Here is a 27,905-nt window from a genome sequence, read left to right on the forward strand (position 1 = left end):
GTGTCAATTCATAGCTCTGAGGGCTTTATTATTGCTTCCTAACTTCATGGTTAAAGTCCTTATGAGCAGACAGATCTGCAAGTTGAGTTTTTTTTTTCCAGGTTTAGTTTTGTGTAGTTATATGAGTAGGCTGACTATATTACAGCTTCTGAGAGTATAAATTGTTTACCATTTTTTAGAGAAAAAAAAGCACAATTGTAACTTCTGTCCTCTTCATAAATTAATGACAAACCCATAAAAACCTACTAAGACTATTTTCATGGGTATTAGAACAGTTCTTATTTACTATTTATACTCTTGTGTAGGTTAAATTATTCAAATACTTTCTTTAAAAATCTATGGGGGGGAAGGGAAAAATAACAGAATAAGTCAAAAACTATTACTCTATGTAAATGTATTATTACACAAATGGTATGCCTCTACTTCATGTACAAACAGAGAAACAAGATGTATCCCATTTGTTTACAATAAAAATAAATTAAAAAAAAAAACCCAAAAAACCCAAAAAAAAAAACCCAAAAAAAAAAGTCTTCTATAAATTGAAAGCTATAACTCTCTTTCCTGAAGTTTGTCTGTATCACGTAAGTATTCATCTGTTTGGGGCAGTTTATTCATAGCTCCCTGTCTTTGCTGAGTGGTCTTCACAAATCTGAGCAGATTGATGATAGCAGCAGGTGTCACTCCAGGTATGCGGCTAGCAGCCCCGATCTAGGAATCAAAACCACGAGAGAATCATATGTTAGTTAGTTATGTCAAATGAAATTATCCTCCTCCTAACAACCTTGTAGTGAGTCTGCAAAATATTTAGGTATTAAGATGGGGTCTGGCTATGTTGCCCAGGCTGGCCCCAAACTCCTGGGCTGAAGTAATCCTCCTGCCTCAGGTTCCAAAGTAGCTGAGATTATACATTGTAGGCATGTACTGCCATGCCCAGCTCCTGTTTAAAAAATAATCATTGTTTCTTCTTTTCTTTCCTTTTGGTACTGGGATTGAACCCAGGGTCTCACACATGCTAGACAAGTACTCCACTACTAAGCTATGTTCCCAGTCCTTTTAATTTTTTAAAATTGAGACAGGGCCTTGCTAATTTGCTTAGGGCCTCACTAAATTGCTGAGGCTGGCTTTGAACTTCCAATGTTCCTGCTTCAGCCTTCTGAGTCACTGGGATTACAAGTGTGCCACCACACCTGGCTGCAGCCCTTTTTTTATTTTACATTGAGACAGGGTCTCTGTTGCTCAGGCTGCCCTTGAACTTGTGATCCTCTTGCCTTGGCCTCCTGAATAGTTTGGATTACAGGCATACATCACCACTCCTGATAATAATCATTATCTTAATATATCTGCAAAATAATATTGTAAAGTAGATAAAAGAAAGGTGATCATCATTTGTTTTCACCTCAGAGAAGATAAAATGATTTGTACAAGATCACAAATCTAACATGTTAGATTATCTACTTTATCTATCCATTAAACTAAGAAAAATTGCAATAGAGTTCCTTTCTTCAAATATAGGTCCACAGTTCCTTAACTGAAATCCTAGAGGCCACAGGTTTTTGTACTAAGGTGAACTATTGTACATATGGTAATATCCTCAGGAGTGGGTGCAGACAACACCCTGCAATTTTAGTCTCATTAATATTCTTGGCAGTGAGATTTTTCTTTTTTTTCCCTTCTTTTTCTTTTGCAGCACTGGGGATTGAAACCATGGCCTTGCACAAGCTAGGCTAACAGTTACAAATGCAGCCCCTTTTTATTTTACTTTGAGACAGGATCTCACTAAGATCAATAGTATATTTTTACAGACAAATGAATGACTATTCACTCTAAGTGTTTAAAAGACCAAAGAGCTTCATCTTAGTTCTGTTATTAAATGAGTATGGGGGCAAACTTTTTCTTTCTTTCTTTCTTTTTTTTTTTTTTTTTTTTGTGGTACTGGAGATGGAACCCAGGGCGTCAAGTATGCCTGGCAAGTGCTCTATCATTAAGGTACACTCCACACCTGTGGCAAATTTTTGTCAAAGCTTTTTGTGTTCTGGAAATGAGATGTAAACTCCTATGGTAAGTGCTGTCCAGTTGAACTTTCTGTGATGGAACTCTTCTGCAACATTTGCAGTGTAATAATGAATTGTGCAAAATAGTACTAACTAATGACATGGCTCCTGGGCACTTAAAATGTGACTCATAAGGTTAAAGGGCTAAATTTGAAATTTAATTTAATCAACATACATGGCCACACTTGGCTAGCAGCTATCATGTTGGGCACTGCAACCTATGATTACCCATAAAAACATAACCTAATCAATAACATAATCAACGAGAGGGGACGGAGTTGTAGACTTTAAGGCCCATTTATCAAGTTTCCATGATGTCTACTGTTAAGAACATCCTCTTAGCGGGCTAGGGAGATAGGTCAGTCGGTAGAGTGCTTGCCTTGCATGCACAAGGCCCTGGGTTCGATCACCAGCACCGCAAAAAAAAAAAAAAAAAAACAAAAAACAAACATCATCTTATATTGATGAAATCCCTCCTCCCACTAAAAACAACCCACCCCATTTGTTTATATATCATAGTTTAGTAAAATGCCCTTTTATTTTATGAACCATTATGAAAAAATATACAACCAAGGAAACTATGACATGCTATCATTTTTTAAGATAAAACCCAATTCTAGAGATGTTAATATGTGAAAAAAAAGTGCATCTCAGATGTCTTTAAACATTCAGTAGAAGCCCTCTACTATATAATAAAGTAGCTTCTTTGTTTTATTTTTTAACTTTGCTTATGCTCCCTATTATACACACAGAGTAAAGCTGAAGCACAGAGCAGGGAAACACTTGGCTCCCCTTTCTCCTATTTGCTTATAAGGCAACACTATGGAATGCCAAGGGAGGGATCAAGTAATGATTTGAGAACTACTAAAATGTGTTATATTTTAACACAGAGTGGTTTCTTTTAAGTCATGTGCACATGCACACAAGTACACACACAATTACACATATACTAGTTTACATCGATGGTTTAGTTCAGGTAATTTACACAGATGACCAAAACAATTAATAAAATCTTCAGGTAATTTACACAGATGACCAACTCTTTCTACCCTTCTCCCCATATCATCCTGTTATGTGCCTTTTCCTTTTTCTTTCTTTTTCTGTGCATTTTCATTACATAATTTTCCAGGAAAAATCTTCTATCAAAATGCAGAAGCCAATTCTCTGTATTTTTGTGTTTGAAATTTTTTTATACTCTCTGGTTGAGACCAGAGAGTAGTAGCAATCAACATCAAACCAATTCTTGATTACCAATTATTTATTTTAATTAAGCTTTATCATCTCTTCTACAGACATACTGGCATGTCAAAAGTCGGGATAAAGAAAACATGAGGTATGTTTCTTATCATTAAAGAAAACATTAGTTATATGGTCACTGTATCCCCAGATTTAAAGATTAAAATACTAGCTCTTTTATAACTTGTTCCTATTCTACTGCTTGTTTTCTTACCGTCTGTGGGCGACTGAAATGTAGTTTCTCTCGAACTTCATGGGACAAAGACACATCCCTGATAGTCAAATAGTCTAGGTCTTTTGGCAGTTGGAGAGCTTCATCTCGTTGAACTTCCTTTATTTCCTGCAGCTGATGGATCACTACTGATTCATAAGTGGCTGGTGAATAAAATTAGAATTATGTTATATTAAAAAAAATTATGTACTCAGTTATACTAACAACCTATATTGTATAGCCTTTTACTACTTATAAAGAGCTTTTGCAGCATCATCTCATTCAATACATTGCAACACCATGAGACAGGTGGAGAAGGTGTTCCCTTTTTCAGATGAGAAAACTGAGGCTAAAGGGAGACTCTTGTGTGTTAACAAAATTCTGTCTTGCAGTTCAGCGTATATCATCTTCATTTCAAATGTGGAAATTAAAAGTTAGAGAAATAATTTGTGCCAGGAGTAGAGGCACGTGCCTATAATCCCAGTGACCAGGAAGGCTGAGGCAGCATGATCACTGTTTGAAGCCAGCCTCAGCAACTTAGCAAGGTCACATGTAACCCGGAAAGACCTTGTCCCAAAATAAAAATAAAAAGGGCTGGGGATGTAGCTTAGTGGTAAAGTGGCCCTGGGTTCAATCCAGTACCAAAAAATTGCTTTTCCTGTCAGTGCAAATCTTGGTTGAAACATTTCCCTTAATAAGCCATGGGTTTGATTTTTAAGTCTGAAGGATAAGATGCTTCTCCAAAATGGTTCTTGGAACAATCTCTATATAAACCTATTAGAAGAATAATTATTTTTTTCTTTCAGTACTGGGGGGATTGAATTCAGAGTGCAGCACATGCTAGGGAAGTGCTTTACCACTGAGCTACAACCCCAGCCCTTTTAAATTTATTTTGAGACAAAGTCTCACTAAGTTGCCTCAAATTTGTAATTCTTCTGTGTCAACCTTCCAAATACCTGGGATTATGAGCCAGGTATAAGTCACCATGCCTGGATCCAAAACTATAATTTTTTGAAGTGGAACTTCTTAGTTGACAACACTTAACTTATTTAGCAGAACGGGGTATTGAACCTGGGGCCATGTACACTATGCTACATCCCTAGTCCTTTTTATTTAAAAAAATTTTTTGTTTGGTATTGGGGATTGAACCCAGAGGTGCTTTAGCAGTGAGTCACATCCCCAGTCCTTTTTATTTCTAATTTTGAGACAGGGTCTCAGTAAGTTGATAAGAGCCTCTCTAAATTGCTGAGGCTGGCCTTGAACTTGTGATCCTCCTACCAAGTCACTGGGATTACAGGGATGCATCACAGTGTCCATCCAACATTATTTCTTGTCTAGGTCATTTGGAAAAATGATACTAGGATTTGTGGTAATACCACACCATCGACCAACTCTTTCTACCCTTCTCCCCATATCATCCTGTTATGTGCCTTTTCCTTTTTCTTTCTTTTTCTGTGCATTTTCATTACATAATTTTCCAGGAAAAATCTTCTATCAAAATGCAGAAGTTAATTCTCTGTATTTTTGTGTTTGAAATTTTTTATAATTAAAACCTAAAAAAAAAGTAAAAGAAATCTAAAGACATCTGTGTCTTTCACTGTCAGCAAACTGAACAAAAATAGGACAGCACATCATATGTTAAAATGTATAGGGGCAGATTCTGAATTTCTTTGACAAAGTTTTTTTTGTCTGTTTGTTTTGTTCTGTTACTAGGGATTTAACTCAGGAGTGCTTTACCACTGAGCTACATCGCCAGCCCTTTTAAACTTTTTTTTTTTTTTAAATTTGAGGCAGGTTCTTACTAAATTGCTCAAGGCTTCACTAAGTTGCTGAGGCTGGCTCGAACATATAATCTTCCTGCTCAGCCTAAATTGCTGGGATTATAGGTGTATGCCACCATGTCCAGCCTTGTTTTTGTTTTTTACAAAGAGCTCTGCAATAACACTTCCTAATCTTGTAAGATACACCTGAAGATCTTTTTTTTTTTTTTTTTTGTACTGGGGATTGAGCTCAGGAGCACTTAATCACTGAGTTACATCCCCAGCTGTTTTTTGGTATTTTATTTAGAAATAGGGTCTCACTGAGTTGAGTAGGGCCTTGGTAGGCTGCTGAGGCTGGCTTTGAACTCTCTCTCTCTCTCTTTTTTCTTTCCTTTTTTTTATTCCCTCTGGGGCGCGGGGGATTCAAACCACGTGCATGCTAGGAGAGCACTCTCCAAAAGGAGCTATTTCTTTAGCTCGTGGCTTTGAACTCTTGATCCTCCTGACTCAGCCTCCTGAGCCACTAGAATTACAGGCATGTTGCCACCATGTCTGGCTCACCTGAAGATCTTAAATGTAGATTCTCACTCAGTAGGTCTGAAGGGGGGCATCTGTTAAGTTCCCAGGTATTGCAATGCTGCTAGCTGGGGACCACACTTTGAATAGCACAGAGTGAGACACTATGGTGGTCCTACAGTTATGACTTCCCTTGGTATAGACTGATCTGTTGTTCATTCATAATTTGCACAAATGAAGAGTATACAGACATCTTAATTATTTTCTACCTTCTATTTTCAGTCTTTCAGCAAGCTCTCTACATTTAGTATACTTCTTCAAGGATTCTGGAATAGCTTTGGCTAGTAATTCCATGTCAACTTCCTCATACTTCAGAACATCTAGAGCTCTGCAAATATACAGAAGTGTCATTAACATAAGGATCTGTATAGAATCTGTATATCACACAGTAGATTAAGAACAAGATTCCTTGGAATAATACCAAATCTTAGAATCAATAACCAAAAGATACCTTAATTCTTTCCAGTACAGTGAGCAAATACAGCACTATCTGCAGAACAGTACAATTTCAGTAAGATTTACTATTTGATTCTCCCCAAATCCTTATCATGAGAATTAAGATGTTGGATAAGGGTAGCATGGTTACAATTCATTTTTCCTTCCTTTTGTGTAAGAACAGAATATCCTCTAACAAGCGTTTCAATGAAATCTAAAGAACAGGGAACTGCCCTAATATCTAAACTATGCTAAGTCCTAGTACCTGGTGAGTGAGTTATCCTTTTGGATGCTGAGAAGCACAAAGGAAGTCTCCTGCTGCTTTTGACAAAACTCCTTAAGGAAAAACAAGAGAACATTGTATGCTTAAATATATGCAAAACAAACTAATAGAAATTATATGTTTTAAAAAAGTATTCTTCTAACTGATATTTTCTTCTAATTTTATATAATCTTCATTTTGATTTTTACCATAAGGGAACTTTTGACAGTTCATAGTTCTATTTCTACTACTCATCTGGATGGGCTACTATCTCCTGGAAAAAAGCAGGAGAGAAAAAAAAATACACGCTGTTAATAAGAATAATTAATAAAATCTTCAGGTAATTTACACAGATGACCAAAACAATATGCCTAAGTACTAATGCTACAGATAGATCAGGTGAGATTTCCATTAACTTGATTCACTAGCACTTGCTGATATCAAACTAGTGAGAGAAACTTTGGATACATTTAGTCTTCAGAAGTACTGATGTTCCTCTGATCAGTTTAACCCCTTTTATACTGATCTTGGGTCTTCCCTCTTGGTATCACTCACCTTCAATCCTAATTTGATCCCAGATACTACCCTATAACTTCCTGATCTGTTATTTACTTACTTCATCTGCATGTGGCCCTTTTTTTGGTTATAATTTGATTAAAATGCTATGGCCAATGGCATTTTCCACAAAAACATAACTTTTCTTTTTTGGTACCAGGGATTGAACCCAAGGGTGCTCAACCCCAGAGCACATCCCCAGCCATTTCTACTTTTTTTTTTTTTTTTGAGACAGGGTCTTGCTAAGTTGCTTAGGGCCTTGCTAAATTGCTGAGGCCAACTTTGAACTTGAGCTGCTGGGATTACCACTGTGCCTGGCAGAAATAGAACTTCCATCTTAAAATTCATATGGAATCTCAAGGGACCCACATAATCAAAATAATTTTGAAAAAAGAACATGGTTGAAGGACTCATATACTTCCTAATGTCAAAACATATTAAAAAGGGGCAGTAATCAAAACAGTGTGGTACTAGTGCCAGGCATAGTGACAACTGCCTATAATCCCAACAACAGGGGAAGCAAAGGCAGGAGAATTCAAGTTCAAGACATTCTTGGCAATTTAGTGAGACCCTTAGCAACTTTGTGAGATCCTGTCTTAAAAAAGAGAAAAAAAAAGTTCTGGAAACCTATTGTACAACAATGTGAAGATACTTAACACTATTGTACTATACACTAAAAATGATTAAGATAGTAAGTTTTCCAGGCACAATGGCACATTCCTGTAATCCCAGTGACTCAGTAGGCTGAGGTAGGAGGATCAAGGTTCAAAGCTAGTCTTAGCAACTAAGTGAGGCCCTAACCAGCATAGTGAGACCCTGTCTCAAAAAAAAAAAAAAAAAAAAAAAAGAGGACTTGGGTTGTGGCTCAATGGTAAAGTACCATTGGATTCAATTCCTGGTACCAAAGGGGCGGGGGGGGGAAGAAGCATATTTTGTTGTTTACTGAAATGAAATAAAATAAAATAAAATAAAATGTTGACTAAGAGTGGTACATAATGAGTTCCATCTTTACCAAGACTCTGGTTCTATTTGGTTGAGCCCTGACAACTGTCCTTGGTTCACCTCACTCCTATGGTCCCAAGATTGCAAAATATTCTGCAGTTTCTGCTAATTTTGTTTGGTTCTCCACTGGTCTCTCTGATCTGTATAGTTTCCCTGAATTTACTGTCTTAATTCATTTTATTTCTGTTTACCAACTTTGGTATTTTTACCTCTTTTAAAACTGTTATTTTGATGAATTCTGTCCAACCATAACCAATTAATTTAATTACTAAGTCAACAGAATGTTAATACTGCTCTCCCAAAGCCTCCCAGTCAAACATCCTTATAGCTCAATCTATTATTACAATCACATATTATTACCTATGCAGATATTTGATTCCTCATCTGCTTCTCAGTTGAGACTACTCTAAGAAGGTCTCAGAATTCTCTCACCATGCTAGGCAGGGTGGTGCATGCCAGTAATCCCAGAAGCTCTGGAGGCTGAGACAGGAGGATCACAAGTTCAAAGCCAGCCTCTGCAAAAGCGAGGTGCTAGGCAACTCAGTGAGACCCTGTCTCTAAATAAAATACAAAACAGGGCTGGGGATGTGGCTCAGTAGTTGAGTGTCCTTGAGTTCAATCCCCAGTAGACCCCCCACACCCCACACCAAAAAAAGAATTCTCTCACCACAATGGTCAGTTTTATTATACTCTAGTAGACAAAACAGGTCAACTCATTGCAGAAGCCTTATTAAATAAGCTATAACAAACCATAAAACTGAAAGCAGAAATGGTTGTCCTTTCAGAAATTATAGAATACACTGGGGTACATACTTCCTAATGACTAAGCAAGGAAAAAAAAAGTTATCTTGAAATCCTAACTCCACCCTATCCAGTCCATCACTGAAGAAGCTCCTCCAGGTCCTGGCCCCCTTTACCCGTAAGTTATAAATAAAGGAGAGTTGGGTGAGTTATTTTAAGAGGTCAGAGCTAGTATGGCCAGACCCGTTATGCCCCCTCTCATTTAAAAAGAGAGGCTCTTGTGTGTTTATTGAGTAGATATAAGTTTTTTGGGTAATAGATAGAAAAACCACCAATGGGGCTGGGGAGATAGCTCAGTTGGTAGAGTGCTTGCCTGGCAAGCACAAGGCCCTGGGTTCGATCCCCAGCACGGCAAAAAACAAACAAACAAAAATACAAAAACCGCTAACATCCTCTTTCCAGCAGTTAACCCTTTTCTCCTCCATGCAGGACATGACAGAGGACCTCCACAAATCAAGTCTAAGCCTCAGATTCCAGAAGTTAACATACTTCATATGAATCTGAACGAATCTGTGAGCGACCTAACACATCTACAGTACCAACAGAAAATGTGTATGTGCATTTATGTACCTTTCCTGTTAAAAGGCCTATTTGGAATTTGGTTCCAATAACTGATTAAAAAAAAAAAACCCAAAGCATGGTGTTAAAAATTCTTTGTCCAACTTTTCAAATAATTTAAATTTAAACAAATGGATACATAGCTGAAGGGCCAAATACACTGTAAATTGCTCACACTATTGCCATTTTCCAGAGCCACTTAGCTGGTTCTATGGTTTAGACATGGTTTGAGTGTGTTCTCCAATGGTTCCTGTGCTGGGAGCTTGGTCCCTAGTGCAGCAGTGCTTAAGCGGTAAAATCTGTAAGAGGAGGGACTGAACGGGAGGTAAAGAGGTGCTGGGGCGGGGGTCCTCAGAAGGGATTAATGTTGGTCTCATGAAGTTAGTTCTTATGAGAGAGAGATGCTGTAAGAATAAAGGTGGGCCCTAAAGCTCTGGCTCTCTGCCTCACCAGGTAATCTCAGCACATTCTCCCACCAGTGTGACACCATCATCTTCCATGACACCCTCACCAGAGGCCAAACAGATAGGGCTGCCCAATCTTTCAGCTTTCAAAACAGTGAACCAGATAAATCTTTTTTCTCATTAAGTATTTTATTTTTATTGTTGTACTAAAAACTGACTAATATAGCTGGTCAGCAAATATATTGACTGCTATAGCCTGAATACTGGTGTCTCCCACAAAATTCATACTTTGGAATCTCAGATGATAGAGTATCACTAATGTGGTATTATTAAGAGGCAGGGTCAACCTTAATGAGAGAGATTAGTGCCCTTACAGAAGAGGCACAAGGGAGCTTGTTTGTCCTCTCCGCCACATGAGGATGCAGCAAGAAGGTGTCATATTTTTTTCTCTTTTTACATATTTTATTGGTTGTACATAATGATGGAATTTGTTGTTATATATTTGTACATGCACACAAAATAACAATATAATTTGGTCAATATAACTCCTCAGTACTTCTCTGCTCCCTCCCTGCCCCCAACCACTTGGTTGCTTTCCTCCAGGGATCTCCGTTTGATTTTCATGAGATCCCCAACCCCAACCTTTCTTTTCCTTTTTTCCTCTCTAGAGAAGGTGTCATTTTAGAAATAAGCAGCCCTCACCAACATCAAATCTTCTGATACCAGATATTGGAGTTACCAGCCATTAGAACTGTGAGCAATAAATCTGTTGTTCATAAATTACTCAAGACTTTCCTTTCCTTTTCTTCTGAAGTTCTAGGGATCAAACCCAGGACCTCATGCATATTAGATAAGAGCACTACCACTGAGCTATGCTCTCAGCCTTAAGTTTTAATTTTTTAATTAATTAATTTTGGTACCAGGGATTGAACTCAAGGGTGCTTAACTACTGAACCACATCCCCCCAGCCCTTTTTACTTTTTATTATGAGACAGGGTCTCATTAAGTTGCTGAGGGCCCTCCTAAATCACTGAGGATGGCTTTGAACTTGAGATCCTCCTGCCTTGGCCTCCCAAGTCACTGGGATTACAGACCTGTACCACTGCACCCAGCAAGATCTAATTTTAAAAAATCTGCTTAATATCTTGTTATAGTGGTGCTAGTGTTTCGGGAAATTCCCATAAAAATGAAAGCTTGGGAATGTAAGTTGGAAAAGATAAAACACCCTGATGAAATGAAAGTTAAAGAAGGACATATTGATAAATAAGGAAAGAACTTCTGAAAAGATTATAGATGATACAGAGTTGCATTAAAATGAGTATATCTTAAAGTTCACAAAAACTATCACAAGCAAAATAGGGGTTGAAAAAGGGAAAAAAATATACTGGAAACACAGCTGTATAAGATCAATGCCATTATAATATATACAACATGCTTCTAAGCTACAAAGATTGTTGATTTGCGGCCCTTGGGCATCTTTTCCCATGCTAATTATACTTCTTTTTCCCCCAAATGGGAAAAAAACAATGATGAAATATCCAGAGTTTGTATTAAGCAAGATCCTTAGGACTACATCTCTGAAGCAAAAATGTTTAATATATGCCCTTTAGACTCAGAGTCTATACAACTATAATGACAAAAACTATGAAATACAGCATGGGTCTCTTTAAGTCCAAAGAATTTATAATACTCTTCTTTGTTTTATAAAAGAGGTTTTCTTGCTATAGCTAATGGACAAGGTAAGACCACTTAAATTGCTCCAAGCCCACTAAAGAAAGCAGGTAATTATAATTTTTTCTTTAGGTCCTCTAAATTTAGGAAAATTAAAAAAATTTAATAGGCGCCACAGAAAAATTATATACAAACAGAAATAACAATTTGGAAACTCTTATAATATATAAACACACACACACACACACACACATTTAATTTTTGGTGTTGGGAATAGAACCCAGAGCCTCAAACATGCTAAGCATGTGCTCTGGCAACAAGTGACACCTTTAGCCATATGTATTTTTAATACTGAATAAACAGATGTTATATCTAATCACTTAAAATGTACAAGTAGGGGGCCTATTGGTAATGTCTCTCTGAAATGATGACATTTTTCTGCAAAAAGTGGTGAGAGAAATCTATATTAAAAATGCATACCTGACAGGCAGACTTCTTGCAGTACTTATAGAAGCCTGTGGGATTAACTTTTTCCACTTGGAGCTTGAAAACTCAATGGATTTCAACACAGAAATGCCTTCTTCTAAAGAAGACTTCATCCAAGAAGCTCTTTCATATCGTTGTTGAGACACACAGCCAGCTTCCTTATACCCTAGAGAGGAAGAGAGGCTATAATGAGAGAGGTTTTAAAAAACAGTAAACTAAGTTGTAGTACTTAGTGAAGAGTTACCTCGGAATGTAAGCCGGCTGTCAGCATTATCAGGGCGCAGTGACAAACGGAACTCCACTCGGCTGGTAAACATGCGGTATGGTTCACAGGTGCCCAGTGTGGTAAGGTCATCAATCAAAACTCCTATGTAGCCTTCTGTTCGACTAACAATAAATGGTGGTTTGCGACTGACCCGAAGACTGGCGTTGATTCCAGCTATCACACCCTACAAGAGGACTGAAATGTTTAAAAGGCCATTATGAACTGGATGAAGAGCTATCCTATTCAAAACACTACCTGGAAAGAGCAGTATGGGACAGGGAGAAAGCAGACCCATAAGGAATATGTTAGAGGTGGAAAATGTAATCCACATTAAGGAACAGAGTATGCAAAATGTACCATTTTAGCATGTTATGACTTATTATTTTCAGAAATACCTAATAGTTCTAAAAAGTCTAGGGAGGAGGAGCTAATCTTTTTTTTTTTTAGCCTTTCTCACTTAAAGGTAAACCGTTTTCCACTAATAAGGAATACTAATAATTTTCAATAAAGTTATCTTAAAAGAACTAAATTTCTTTTTTTTAAAACTTCAAAGCAATGTAATTCATCTAATCAAAATAGATCTAGGAAGTCAGAAAAGAATAAAGCCACAAATGTTTTAAAAATCCTATTATAAACAACAGCCATCTTCATGTAACCTAAAACACAAATAGTCTTCTATTAGTTATCAATTGTACCTAAGATATATATAGTTAACACAAGCAGGAGAAAAACCAGTTAAATAGTCCCTTTGAGTTTATAGTAACATCTGAACAAGCTCTTACTTGAGCTGCGGCTTCCTCATAACCAGTTGTGCCATTTATCTGTCCAGCAAAGAAGAGCCGTTGAACCAAATGAGTCTCAAGGGAAGGAGTGATTTGACGGGGATCTAAGTAGTCATACTGAACACCATAGCCTGATCAAAGAATAAAGGGCATAAAATAAGTAAAAACGGAGATGAATCTACCTCAAAGTAGAGATGTGAAGATTACCATTAAATGGCCCTCAAAAACTAAGACTATTTTATATGTGTACATCTTGGACTTCATTCACTGAGGCTCTAAGTAACAACGGGAGCAGCTAAGACCTCCTCACTAACCACTAAAGCAATGAACAAAGCCTGAATAGCAGCTGTAGCCCTCTTACCTGGCTGAGTCATTTTAGCATTCTCCAAGCCTCTAATGCACATGATCATTTTCTCCTGTAACTCAGCTGGTAGTGTCACAGATAACCCTTGGGGATAGATGAGGTCAGAATCCATTCCTTCAGGTTCTAACCAAACCTGATGCACACGATTCGGAAAACGTAAAACCTTTGATTCAATGGAGGGACAGTATCTAGAAATTAAAATATATATACATAATATTATGAATAAAAAAGGAGTGACATCATTCCTTAAAGTAATTGAGCACTGATGTTTTGTCCTTACCGGGGCCCTCTTGTAGTTTCCTTAACATGACTATTAAGGTGAAGGTTCTCAAGCACGATCTTATCCACTCTTGGGTTGGTGTGAGTCAAGTAGCATGGCAGCTGATCTTCTGGCTAAAAAACAGTAATCAGATACAATACTCTTTTATTTCTCTACTAGTTTGCCTCTTATCCAAATAAATTCTACTTGATATTTACTCACTTTAATGAGCATTAAATTTATGCATGATGCCCAGCACTACTCACGAAGTACTCTTGCCAAAAATGAATAACCCAAAAGATAAAAACTTCTAGATCTAACTACCAGTTTACAGGAAGGACAGAAGCAGTAGAGGGATGCAATCAGACCCATCAAGAACGTGGGAACTTCTAGAGAATGAATAACTCAACTTCCTCTGTAAATAAATGTTAAAAAGAAAATAGGGAAGTAATTATAAAACATCCTGGGCTGGGTGGTAGAGTGCTTGCCTAGCATGTGTGAGGCACTGGGCTCAATCCGCAGCCGCACATAAAAATAAATGCATAAAAAATAAAAAAAATAAAGAGATTGGGTCCATCTATAACAAAAATATATTAAAAAAAATAAAACGTCCTTAAATCCATGTGTGGACCTGGTTCAAAAGAAAAATGTAAAAATCATTTCAGAGGCTGGGTGCAGTGGTAGGTGCCTATAATCACATCAACTTGGAAGGTAGGAAGATCACTAGTTTGAGTCCAACTTGGTCAATTTAGTGAGAACTTGTCTCAAAATTTAAAAAATAAAAAGGCCTGGGGATGAAGCTCAGTGGTAAAGTGCCCCTGGATTCAACATGCGTGCACCCACACACATGATTCTTTTTGGGACAATTAGGGAAAGTTAACATTGAGTATTAGGTGATAAGAAATTATGTTTTATTAGGCATGATAGTATTGTGGAGTTTTTAAAAAGTTCTTCTCTGTTAAAGAAACATACCAAAGAATAGGTGAAATGATATGACATCTAGAATTGCTGCTTTAACAATCAGCAAGAAAGAATGAAGCAATAATGTAAAAATGTTTTTTGTTGAAGCTTGGTGATGGAGACATAGATTCATTATACTATTTCACTACTTCTGAAAGTTTACAATTAGAAGTATATACTCTAAGATAGTATAATATTGCATTTTACCAAAGCAAAAATATAAAAAGTTATTTGGTTAAAGTAAAAGAATGTCTCATCAGGACATTACCAGAAATTGGGACTATCAATTGTTAATCTTCAATTCTAAACTCACAATATACATCTTTTGGGGTGGCAGTACTGGGTATTGAACCCAGGGTCTCCTGTGTGCTAACCAAGAGCTCTTCTACTGAGATATATTCTCATCCCTTTTAAAAAACTTTAGCCAGAGATGGTGGCACCCACTGTAACATCATCAATTTGGGAGGCTGAGGCAGGAGGTCAGCCTCAGCAACTTAGTAAGGCCCTAAGCAACACTGCAAGACCCTGTCTCAAAATAAAAAAAATAAATAAAAAGGGCTGGGGTAAAGCGCCCTGGGTATCAATCTCAGTACCAAAAAAAGAAAGAAAGGAAAAAAAAATTGATACTGGGGATTAAACTCAGGGTCACTTTGTCACTGAGCCACATCCCCAACCCTTTTTATTTTGAGACAGGGTCTTGTTAAATTGCTTAGGAATGGCTAAATTGCTAAGGCTTGGCTTGGGAACTTACAATCCTCCTGCCTCAGCCTCCCAAGCCACTGGGATTACAGGTGTGTGCCACTGCACCCAGTTTTTTTCTTTTTTTTAAACTTGAAGGATAAGCAAAAGCAGCCAGTATTCTTCAAAACTGTCAGTTTCATAAAGACTGAGGAACTGTTTCTCATTGAAGAGATTAATGAGAAATGACAATTAAAAGCAATGCATGATCCTAGATTGGAAAAAATAAAAAGGTCACTGGATGATATTGGAAAAATCAACAGAATTTGACTATGGATTTTATATTAGATAGCAGTATCGTATTGGTGTTAAAAATCCCCATGTTTCAAAATTGTACTGATGCTTTATAAAAGGATGTTTTTGTGTTTAGTTCAGATATGGCAAAGTTAGAGTCAAAGGCTCATGATCTCAACTACTTAATCTCAAATGTTCTCTAGGGGAAAAATATGTATATATTACTGTTTTATACATTAAACATGCATTAACATCTACATGTCTCTCCTTATGTACAGGGAGATATATAAGGGAAAATATGGCCAATGGGTAATTTTAATGGTTTATAAAGGAGTTTAGTATAATTGTCTTTGCCATTTTTCTGTAAATCTGAAATTGTTTCAAAAAGTTTAATTTACAAAATGTGTAAAGTTATACAAGTAACAAAAATTTAAAATTTATAGGGAAATACCAATTAGCCAAATTAGTTAATACTTTTTAAAATCACTTTACACCTTGAACAATAGTGATGTGAATGGTTGTCAAAAAAGAAGAAAATAAGGTAGTATATCTCCTGCTACAAATGGTCAATATCAGTTAAGTCAAATTTTCATAAATCATCTTACCTTAATCCACACTGTCTCATTGACAAAGCTGAATGGTATAGATGGATTATCTGGTGTCTGTTTATTTAGAATGCTGAAATTAATGGTCTCTTTGGCAATTCGAGGTGGAGTCCCAGTCTTCAACCTTCCCACCACAAACCCCAACCTCTCCAGAGTCTGAGCCAACCCCATAGAAGGCTGATCTCCCAAACGTCCTGCTGGGTGCATCTCCAATCCAATTACAATCATGCCTCTCAGAAATGTCCCAGTAGTCAGAATCACACTCTCTGCATATACTGTGCTTCCATCCACTAAATGAAAAAAAAAGAAAAAGTAAAATTGTTTTCTAATTACCACAGATCAAGATGGAATGTGATTATTTTACATCGGAACTACAGAAAAATTTTCTCTATTTAGAAACTTGAGAATTGTGTGTGTGTGTGTGTGTGTGTGTGTGTGTGTGTGTGATGCTAGGGTTTAAACCCAGAATCTTGCACATGCTGGGCAAGTACTCTACCAATGAGCTACGTCCTCAGTCCTTTTTACTTTTTATTTTGAGACAGGGTATCACTTAGTTGAATATACTGGCCTAGAATTTGCAATCCTCCTACCTCAGTCTCGAGTTCCTGGGATTACAGGTGTGCACCATTGTAACTAGTTAAAAAATCTTTTTTTTAATATTTAATTTTCCTCTGTTTCTTTTCCAAGCTTTACTGAGGTATTACTAATAACTAAAAAACTATCTACTTAATGTGTACAACATGATATATAAGTATGCCTTTGTCATCATTCCCATAATCAAGCCAATTAATATACTCATCACCTCAGAGTTACAATTTGAGAGTATGGTAAGGACATTTAAGACTACTTCCTTAGCAAATTTCAAGTATAAAATACAGTATTATTAATTATAGCTATCATGTATTGTACATTAGATCTCTACAAAGCATTTATCTTTTATTTATTTATGTTTTATTTACAACTGTCTGGCTAAGTTGCCTGGGCTGGCCTTGAACTTTGATTCTCTGGCCTCAGCCTTTTAAGGAAGTGGGAATACAGGCAAGTGTCACCACATTCAGCTTTATTTACTTTTTTTTTTTTTAAGAGTTTTTTTTAGTTGTTGATAAACATTTATTTACTTATTTATATGTGGTGCTGAGAACTGAATGCAGTGCCTCACACGTGCTAGGCAAGCACTCTACCACTGAGCTATAACTCCAGTCCTATTTACTTATTTTTAATGTCCCCTGAGGAGGTACACTATTCCTAAAGCTACTGCGATACCAGGTTGCAATCTGGTAGGAAAACTACATTGTGTTATCACTAATACACATATTTCTAAAACCAACCTCAGCAACTTAGCAAAACCCTGTCTCAAAATAAACATAAAAAGGCTGGGGATATGGCCTAATGGTTAAAAACCCTGGGTTCAATCCTTGCTCCCCCCACAAAAAAAAAAAAAAGAAAAGAAAGAAAGAGAGTAGTCAAAAGAATGGTAACTGACTTAGGAGAGGGGAGAGAGCTAGGAGAAGATACCAATAAGAATGAACTAATTTGCCCTGCAAAGGCTCAGAAATTGAAGAACTGAGAATGAGAACTTAAGAATGTAAGATGACTGAGGCTAAAATAAAAAATAGTTTGAAATCTACATACGAAAAATTTGTCTCCAGTCAGATTTGTCTTACAGGAAATGAAACTTAAGCTAATGAGGAGTTATTATTTAATGGATACAGAAATTCAATTTGGGATGATGAAGAAGACGGACAGTGGTGAAGGCTGCATGACACTGTAAATGTACTTAATAACACTCAATTGTATGTTTAAATCATGGTTAAAATAGTAGTTTTTTTTTTTGGTGGTACTAGGGATTGTACCCAGGGGCATTCTAACACAGAGCTATGTCCTTATTTTGAGACAGGGTCTCACTAAATTGCCCAGGATGGCCTAAAACTTGCAATTCTCTTGCCTCAGCCTATCCACAGGTGGGATTACAGGCATGCGCCAGTGTGCATGGTTACAATGGAAAATTTTATATTAATTTACACAGTAAAGTGACAAAAAAATGCATTAGCTGGGCACTAATACCACAAAACAAAAACAAAAAAACCGGTACTGTTAGGCCTATAAAATATAGACAAAAATAACATTTAAGGATATTAAATTAAATAACAGAAGTACAAATGACTTAAAGGTAGAAATGGTCTATAATAGTAAAAGTAATAATTAAATCCAGAGGCGAAAGTAAGTAGGGGGAAGAAGAGGAAATAAATAAAAGGATATAAAGCTAATTTAGTAATTATTCACAGAGGACACTCAGTTAACATCAATTAAAAAATAAATTTATGCATATTAGGTAAAATCACAGTTACTGGGGTGGGGATACAGCTCAGTGATAGAGTGCTGGCCTAACATGAATAAGACCCTGGATTCTATCCCTGGCACCACAAGGTGAAAAAAAAAAAAAAATCATCGTAATTAAGGTAAACTCCATAAAAAAACAAAACCACAAATTTTCAGAAACAAAATCGTCTTCAAACGCAAAACACAGATCAAGTGAAAAAAATTTTTATTTGAAAAAAATACCAGATGAACCTTACAGCCTGGAAATTAAAATTTAAAAAAAAAATCAGGAAAAAGTTATGTCATGAATACATAAAATATATGTTAGAAGTAGCAATAGTCTATTTTATCATTTACTATCATAAAATTTATACAAATCTAGTATAAAAAGTTAAAAATTTATCCAAACATACTCACACACAGATAGGGGTATAGCTCACGGGCAGAGTTCTTGCCTGGAAAATGTAAGGCTCTGGGTTCAATTGCTAGCAACACACACACACACAAACACATGCGCACACACACACCTTTAACACCATATAGAGCAGCATCATTTTTTTTTTTTTTTGGTACTAGGGATTGAACTCAGGGGCACTTGACCATAGAGTCACAGTCCCAGCCTTTTTTTTCTATTTTATTTAGAGACAGGGTCTCACTAATTTGCTTAGTGCCTTACTTTTGCTCAAGTTGGCTTTGAACTCATGATCCTCCTGTTTCAGCCTTCCAAGCCACTGGGACTACAGGCATGCACCACCACGCCCAGCTAGCCTCATTCTTAGTTAAGAGAAATGTAAACAAACGAAGATGCAGTATTAAATCATAACGGAACAAAACTGATTTTTTAGCTATTTCCTATTGCTATTTATTGCAGTGAACTTAGGCTAATCAATTCAGGTGAGTAGTTTAACTTTTTATTAATTGCACTTGGCAATAAAAAGTGACTTCTCATTCTGTAGTTTTCACCATATGTAAAATATATGTAACAGAAAAAATAAGTGTGTATGTGTTAATCGACTGCTTATGTTATCGGTAAGGCTTTTGGCTAACAGTTATAATAAAATTTTGAGAGTCCAAAGTGAGGATAGTCAGTCAGGGGCTATTCAAGGATCAACTGTGTATGCACAGATAAAAAGACCACACAAGAAACTGGTAGCAGCAGATGCTCTTGCAATAGAAAACTGGTTGGTTAGCCAGGCATGATGGTGCCTGCCCAGAATTCCAGTGGCTCAGGAGGCTGAGGAAGGAGGATCACAAGTGTGAGTCCAGCCTTAGCAACTTATTGAGACCCTAAGCGTATAGAGACCCTGTCCCAAAATAAAAAATAAAAAGGACTGGAGATGTAGTTCAGTGATAAAGCACCTTTGGTTTAATCCCTAGTACTGAGAAAAAAAAAAAAAAAAAAGTAAAATGACAAAAAATGAAAATAGAATTATATATTTAATGAAAAACCTAGAGAACCAATCGAAGAAGGAAAAAGCAAGAGAAGAAACCAACAAGGGCATGTATTTATAGATTAAAAGGCAACACTGAGTATCCCCATCACAATGAATGAAAAAAGTACACTGAGGGACACCATCTTAAAATATCAGAACACTAGAGACAAATAAGATACTAAAGCTTTCAGAGAAAGAAAAAAGACATACACATGCAAAAAAATTTAAATCAATATAGCACTGGGTTTCTCAACAGCAAAACTGGAAACCAGAAGACAATGGAGCCAGACTGTCAAAACTCTGAAGAGAGGGCTGGGTTACAAGCGCTCAGTGGTAAAGAGCGCATGCCTAGCACGTGTGAGGCACTGGGTTCGATTCTCAGCACCACAAAAAAAAAAAAACAAAAACAAACAAACAAAAAAAAAACCCAAATAAAATAAACTTATCAAAAAAAAAATTCCAACTCTGAAAAGGTTTAACTCAGAATTCTATACGAGCCCCAAATTAAGAGTCGTACCTGAGGGAAGAATAACATATTTTCAGAATCTGCAAAAACAAGAAGTTTACCTCCCATGCATCTTTTCTTAGGAAGTTACTGGAAGATGTGCTCCAGTAAAAATAAGGTAGTAAGGAAGAGATAGGAGCTCCAGGAAACAAGGGATATAACAGCAAAGCAGTGAAAGCAAGTCTCAAAATACATCCATGCAGGCCTCAGAAACAACAGTCCTGATTATAGAAAAGACGGTTCAGGGGCTGAAGAAACTGATTTCTCCGGGAGGAAGCATCAAAGAAGCAAATTAGAATGGACAGATTACTTGATATTTGAGTATTAACAAAATAATATTTGGACATGATAGTTCATGTTTATAATCCCAGATACTTGAGGGGATGAAATAATAAGATCACTTGAGCCCAGGAATCTGAGGCTGGCCACACAGTTTCCAAGACCCTGTCTTGGAAAACAACCAAGAAAAGAAAAAGGAAAAAAAAAAGAGGAGGAAAAAGAAAACATAAAGCAAAACAATATTATGCAGTGAACAATATTTAAATAATCATAATATAAATACCATATATCAAAAATTATGGCATAATTGTAGCTGTGAGGAGTGTAGCTTACTGGTAGAATTCATGTTTAGTGTAGACAAGGCCCTGGTTAAATCTCCAGCACCAAAAAAATAAATAAATAAAGAGAAGAGAAAAAAAAGGGTCAGTATATAGCTCAGTGGTAAAGTGCCCCTCGGTTCAATTCCAGGTACCAAAAAAAAAAAAAAAAAAAAGGAGAGAAAAAAAATTGAAAGAAAAGAAATATGGAGGTATGTACCAGAAGTGACAAAATAAAAAAGTTGATGTAGCTTTCTCTAGGGAGGGAAGTAGTGGTTTTTCCTATACAAATGTCTAAATTTTATTTAATGAAAAAAATATTTTATGCATTATCTTGGTTAGAAATATTCACATGTAACTTTTAAAATAAAAAATTCAATTGATAAAACATAAATTTAAAAAATTTAGAACCAGAAAAAAATAGAAATTACAATAGAAAGACCAGGAGAAAAAGACACAAATAAGCAGGCTATGAGGTTCTATGCGCTTGAACTTGACTGAGCTTCATGATGGTCAAAATTAAAAAAGAGAAATATGATCATTTATGTAGTTTTTAAAATCCAGGCAAAGAAAACACAACAATGAAACATTTCCACACTTCGCTCCATAATAAATGTCTCACATGGAGTTTGATACACTGTAATTACCATCTAACTAGTACAGTACATACCCAAAACAACACCACTGACACGGCATTTCCCAGTGTGTTCAGGTTCTGGTTCTGCAAGAATAAGATCTTCTACAGCCCCCTCACGAACAGTAAGCAGTGGTGTGTTCAGGATTTCTTTCTGTCAAAAGACAATGCCAGTTGAAATACAGAGGTTAAATAATTACAGTACTCTTTCCTATTTTCATGACCTATTCTTACCTGCATGTTTTGTTTATAGAGTTTCCTATCAATTTGAGCTCTCAGTCCCCACACAGCTGGTCCCTTCCGTCTGTTTAACACTTTGTAATGCACACCAGACTGGTCACAGATTCTAGAACACAGGCCATCCAAGGCATCTACTTCCCTCATTAAATGTCCCTTTCCAATGCCACCAAAGGAAGGATTACAGGACATCTGACCTAAAGAGAACAGACAAAAACAAAATACACATCAGCAGTGTAGGCCATATAGCCCATCTCGTAGAGTGCCTGCATCTCATGCTGGAGGCCCGGGTTTGAGTCCCCAGCACTCAGGGATTGTGGAAATAACAAACAAATGAAACCAACCTTCCAAAATACACATCAGCACCTTGCATACAATGAGCCTTTAATAAGGACATGTTCATAAAGGTGACTAGAATCACCTTATATGAAAAAAACAGAAAATTTGAAACATACTATAAAGAAAATCCTGAGGTCCCAATGGAATGCAACAGTTGTCTAGGGCATCCCAAAAGACAACTCCCTGAACTTTCTTTTGAATAGTTTCCTTGATACACATAGTTATTGTTTCCTTAGGCTGCCTTTTCCTTTAAAACATGGAATCTCATTAAACCTTCCTAAATCAAGCACACTTTTAAGAAGTTCCATGGCCCTGGCTCATTGTTATAATCGATCATATCTCATAAATGCCATCTGCTATTTTCCTTTTGCTCTTATTTCTTAGAAATAATTAAATCATAAGTAGAGACCATATCTTAAACCTTCCCTTTAAATCTACTGTGATTACCTCAAAGATTTTTATAGGAGGTTCTGCCTTCATGGCTCAAGCAATATTCGTAGTTCATATACAGAGTTCAGAGATGGGAAAGTTACCCAACATCTGCACATCAATTACAGTCACCATTGAGCCTTTAAAAAATTTTAAAGTTCTCCATGGGGAGGCTGAGCATTCTGAGTGTGATTGTGAGGAATGTGTTAAAGAGATCTGGCTCAATTTCTAGATCTACTACTTATACTGTGCCACAAAAGTTGAACATGAAGTCAGCATTCATTCGTAATCATCTGGAGTTCATACACAAGATAAGTCTAGGGGCTGAGGGTGTGGCTTAGTGGTAGAGTGCTCAGGGTGAAGGCCCTGTGTTAGATCCCCAGTACAGCAAGAAAAAAAGTCTACTGGTCATCTCTGCTTTTTTCCCTCATATTGGAGACTTAATCCCAGGGGTGCTTTACCATTGAGCTATATCCCCTGTCTTTTTTTTATTTGTAGTGCCAGGGATCGAACTCAGAGGCACTTACTACTCAGTCACATCCCCAGTCTGTTCTGTTTTTGAGACACAGTCTTGCTAAGTTGCCTAGGTCCTCACTAAATTGCTGAGGCTGGCCTCAAACTTGTAATCCTCCTACCTTCTGAGCCACTGGGATTACAGGTATGTACCACTATGCCCAGCTTTAAAAAATTTTTATTTTGAGGTAGGGTCCTGCTAAATTGCCAAGGCTGGCCTCAAATTGCAATCCTACTGCCTCAATCTCTCAAGTCACTTGGATTACAGGTGTTTGCCACCACACCCAGAGGTCATCTGTACTATTAAATATAGCCTGCTAATATCTTAAGTGTGGTATCAGTTTTGGAGGTGGGCAGTGGTGGTAGGAATGTGTAATTCAATTTATCTTACTCTTCTAAAGAATGTAAGTCAGCAATGTAAAAAGCTTATGGCAAAATAATAGCTAATATTTAATACAGACCAGGCATTATTCTAGGTGATTTATATGTATTTTCTGATAAACTTACAACTCATCAGTTTGGTACTATTGTTATTTCTATTTTATGGAGAAAGGATATGAAAGTATGTATGAGAAAGTATGTAGAAGAAAGAAGGATGAAAAAAGAATGCTTAATGGATGGAAGGGTGCAGTTGGATGGGGGAAGAACTTCTAATGTTCTACAGCGCAGCAGGATAACAATGGTTGACAAGTTGTCCTTTGACTAATGCCACATGGCTGGTACACAGGGAGGACTAAATTCAGAATGTTTATCTTTTTAATAGGGAACACCTGTCATGATCCTTTTTTTTTTTTTAAGTTGTCAATGGACCTGTATTTACTTATTAATTTTCATGTGGCGCTGAGGATGGAACCCAGTGCCTCACACTTGCTAGGCAAGAGCTCTACCACTGAACTACAACCCTAGCCCCCAAGAAACTTATAGGTGAAAGGAAGAATAAAAAGACTCAGAAAGTCCTTTTTTTTTTCATTGTGTGAAAAAAAATAGTTTGTCAGAAAGCATTATTTTACAGGTTGGTATGCTGTAAAAAACTTTCTGCCTCTGACTTCAAAAGGAGATATTAATAGATGCTATGATCTAATCATTCCTGCCTTTTGCATTTCTATGGTCAAAGCTGTCCTTCCAAGTTAAAGCTATATTTTGGTTGAGCGTAAGTAGGAATACTAGATTCTCTACTATATCAAATTACCTTAAAAATCAGAATTTGAGGGCTGGGGTTGTAGCTCAGTGGTACAGTGCTTGCCTGGCATGTGTGAGGCACTGGGTTTGATCCTTAGCACCACATACAAATAAATAAAGGTATTGTGTCTATCTACAACTAAATATATTTTTTAAAAAATCAGAATTTGATTTCAAGATAGAATTGTTATTTGCTAAGTTCACCTAAGTTATTAAAATATCTCTGAAATGTATTAATCTGAACAGAAAACAAATCATGCTGTATTGCTATGATAGAGTATGGATTTTGTAATACTAGTTATATAGTCAAAAGACTTACATCTGTACATTAATTTCATGTTTACTTCAGCACTAGTCACAACTGCCAAGAAACGGAATCAAACTAAGTGGTACAGAAAATCCATGCATTTGTGTGTGTCTGTATGTGCACACATACACACAAGCATAAAAAGAACAAAATTATGTCATTTGTAGCAATGTGGATGGAACTGAAGGACATTATGCTAGGTAAAGTAAGTCAGATACTAGATTCTCACTCATTTGTGGAAACTAAAAAGTTGATTTTAACTAATTAGAGAATACAATAATTGTTACCATAGCCTGGAAAGTATGTAAGAGAAAGAAGGATGAAAAAAGAATGCTTAATGGATAGAAGGGTGCAGTTGGATGGGGGAAGAACTTCTAATGTTCTACAGCACAGCAGGATAACAATGGTTGACAAGAGTTACCTAAATATCTCAAAATAACTAAAAGGAAGTATTTTGAATTTTCTCAAAGCAAAGAATAATGTCTGAGGTGATAGATATGCCAATTACTTGATCTGATCATTACACACTGCATGCATGTATTGAAGTATTATAGTGTAGCCCACAAATACTTACAACTACTATGTACTATGTATAAAGTATATATATATTTTTTTCTGTCTACAATACCTTTATTTTATTTTTATGTGGTGCTGAGGATTGAACCCAGGGCCTCACGCATGCTAGGCAGGCACTCTACCACTGAGCCACAACCCCAGCCCCAGTCTGTCTATAAATTGAGTGACTTAGTACTGTTTTTCTTTTTTCTTCTAATTTATTTTTATTGTAAACAAATGGGATACATGTTGTTTCTGTTTGTACATGAAGTAACAGCATACCATTTGCGTAATCATACATTTACATAGGGTAATGATGTTTGATTCATTCTGTTATTTTTTCCTTCCCCCCACCCCTCCCACCCCTCTTTTCCCTCTATACAGTCCCTCCTTCCTCCATTCTTGCCCCCCTCCCACCCCCCATTATGTGTCATCATCCGCTTATCAGCAAGATCATTCGTCCTTTGGTTTTTTGAGATTGGCTTATCTCATTTAGCATGATATTCTCCAATTTCATCCATTTGCCTGCAAATGCCATAATTTTATTATTCTTTATAGCTGAGTAATATTCTTACAACTACTATGTATAAAGTGTATTTTTTAAAAAGAAGAGAAGTAGGAATGTAGTTCAGTGGCAGTGTTTGTCCAACATGAACGAGGCCCTGGGTTTGATCCCAGTACTAAAAAAGGAAAAATAATAGAAGAAGTGTTTTATTTGGCTGAACATGAAAGTTTATCAGCAGTCAGTAGTTGTATTCTTTTTTTTGAAGTACTGGGGATCAAACCCAGAGCCTCGCACATGCCAGGCAAGCACTCTAGCACTAAGCCCCAGTCCCAGGCCCAGAATATGGGTTTTGATGGGGAATCCCTTTATCCCTGAAAGAACATTATTTATACTATGCAATAATCAACTTAGTTCAATAAGTTTTAGTTCATTAGATTTTTTTTTAAAGCAAAGGTGTTACCAGGTCATTATTATTTTTTTTTAAATGCAAACAACACTAAAATGTATAATAAAGTATAATCTTCCTGGAAACCATATAGTCCCTTCTTCCCCCAAAAGAATCCCTGTGAAAGGTGCATATTTCTCCACAGTTATGAGAAATAATTTCTAAAAAGTATTTAAGTATATACAAATATGTGATTCATTCATAATTTTATTTACTATTATTATTTGCAGTATTGGACGTTGAAGCCAGACCTCTCACATGTTAGGTAAGCGCTCTCTCACTGAGCCAAATCCTCAACCCTTTTTTATTTTCTATTTTGAGACTGGGCCTCACTAAATTGCCCAAGCTGACTTCAAACTTGAGAGTCTCCTACCTCAGTCTCCTGAATAGCTGGGATTAAATTCACAATTTTTACCAAACACAGTAAATATTCCAATTACTGCTCATTCCTAAGCAAAAGGCAGGAAGAAAAGCATAGGCATGCATAATTTATAGGACGATGTTTCAGCAATCATCTACCATGATGCTAGAGTAGAAGAAGTCTTGCTTTAAAAGATTTCCTGACCATCCACTCACTACCCGTTACATGGGGATACGGAGTACCATCGGGACCTAAGCACAAAATTGACAAATACACATCCATTAGAAATACATGATGCAGTAAATAGCACTGTTCTCCAAAAGGGTTTCATAAAATTTCAATGAAAGCGCAACTGTTCTTTAATAAATGATGTAGAATAATGTTAATCCACCTTTGATCTGAAGTACCAAGGCAGTAGAGGGTAAACTCTACAATGAACTAAGAAGCTGTCAATATTTCTTGTTTCTCCCTTCCCGGAGGCACCACGCCCTCCCTCTCTCCATCTTCGCCGCAAGTGAATACTTCTGACAACAGCAATGCTCCGCGGGTCCACAGAATAGATTAATGCAGAGTTCTAGGCCAGGTCAGCGTGATCCCTATGACATTACACTTTTATAAAAGCTAAAACCGCCGTGTAATGCCAGCGGCTCCGTAGGCTGAGGCAGTAGACTCGCCAAGTTCAAGGTCAGTTTTCTGCAATTTAGCAAGACCCTAAGTTACTCTGTGAGAACCTATCTCAAAATAAAAAATATAAACGGTTCAGCGGTTAAGCGCTTCTGGGTTTTATCCCTGTACCAAAAACAAAAACAAACAAACAAAAATTACCCCCCAAACAAACAAAAACCTGAAACAACAGGAGTTGGAATTCTCCCTAGCTTTAGGGGAGGGGAGAGCACGCCCACAGAGGGTTCTGGGGTTGGAGGGAGAAAAGGGGTATTGATTACTGCGTCCTATGCCAGACGTCACACTACTCACGCGCCTCACCGATAGTGTCCACGCGGTGCGTGAGAAGCAGGGTCCGGGAGCCGCACCGAGCAGCGGCAGCGGCTGCCTCGGTCCCGGCATGTCCTCCACCTACGACTACCACATCGAAGTGCGGAGAACACGGCGCTGCGCTGTCCCGGCTTAACCCGGCGAACGGAAGGTATTGTTTGGTGAGAGAAATTGCGACCCTGTGGCCACAGCGTCGGAAGGAGAACATGCTGGGAGAAGACCACAGGAAACCTGACTTCGAGCCAAACACGAGCGCGACGCGAAAAACACTAGGCGAAAGGAAATCTGCAGGGCGCAGCCATCTTTCCCATGAGGTCACGGACGTAACGCTCCACGTCCA

General features: G+C 37.1%; 1 protein-coding gene and 1 non-coding gene across 4 annotated transcripts; one reads left to right on the forward strand and one right to left on the reverse strand.

The window, feature by feature from the left end:
• Positions 1-28: 28 nt before the first annotated feature.
• Mto1 (mitochondrial tRNA translation optimization 1) lies at positions 29-27,905 on the reverse strand. Of its 3 annotated transcripts, none has more exons than XM_047559669.1 (12): positions 27,548-27,905; positions 21,937-22,136; positions 21,739-21,856; positions 16,216-16,505; positions 13,700-13,812; positions 13,417-13,607; positions 13,056-13,186; positions 12,253-12,457; positions 12,003-12,174; positions 6,044-6,162; positions 3,502-3,662; positions 29-708 (listed from the first exon to the last, which is right to left on the reverse strand). In XM_047559669.1, the coding sequence occupies exons 1-12, from the start codon at positions 27,771-27,773 to the stop codon at positions 547-549; spliced, it is 2,088 nt and encodes a 695-aa protein (XP_047415625.1). In that variant the 5' UTR covers positions 27,774-27,905; the 3' UTR covers positions 29-546. The 3 variants fall into 3 exon arrangements, 2 of the variants coding, with proteins under 2 accessions (XP_047415625.1, XP_047415626.1); XM_047559670.1 differs by having other exon boundaries at positions 27,557-27,904; XR_007109604.1 differs by lacking the exon at positions 29-708 and adding an exon at positions 6,535-6,605 and having other exon boundaries at positions 3,632-3,662.
• On the forward strand, positions 9,169-9,243 carry Trnaa-ggc (transfer RNA alanine (anticodon GGC)). The gene has a single exon. It is a non-coding gene; the product is annotated as a tRNA-Ala (tRNA).

This window comes from Sciurus carolinensis, chromosome 7 (assembly GCF_902686445.1).
Source record: "Sciurus carolinensis chromosome 7, mSciCar1.2, whole genome shotgun sequence".
In the NCBI taxonomy this organism is placed as follows: domain Eukaryota; kingdom Metazoa; phylum Chordata; class Mammalia; order Rodentia; family Sciuridae; genus Sciurus; species Sciurus carolinensis.

Bases quoted from the DNA above. Each gene is read 5' to 3' on its own strand.
- Mto1 (XM_047559669.1), bottom strand. From the start codon at position 27,773: ATGTTCTCCTTCCGACGCTGTGGCCACAGGGTCGCAATTTCTCTCACC. The intron at 13,813-16,215 runs GTAAGATGATTT...ACTGTTTTTTAG, and splicing joins ATGAGACAGTGTGGATTAAG to CCAGAAGATCAGCTGCCATG. The intron at 12,175-12,252 runs GTAACTCTTCAC...CTTCCTCTCTAG, and splicing joins CAGCCGGCTTACATTCCGAG to GGTATAAGGAAGCTGGCTGT.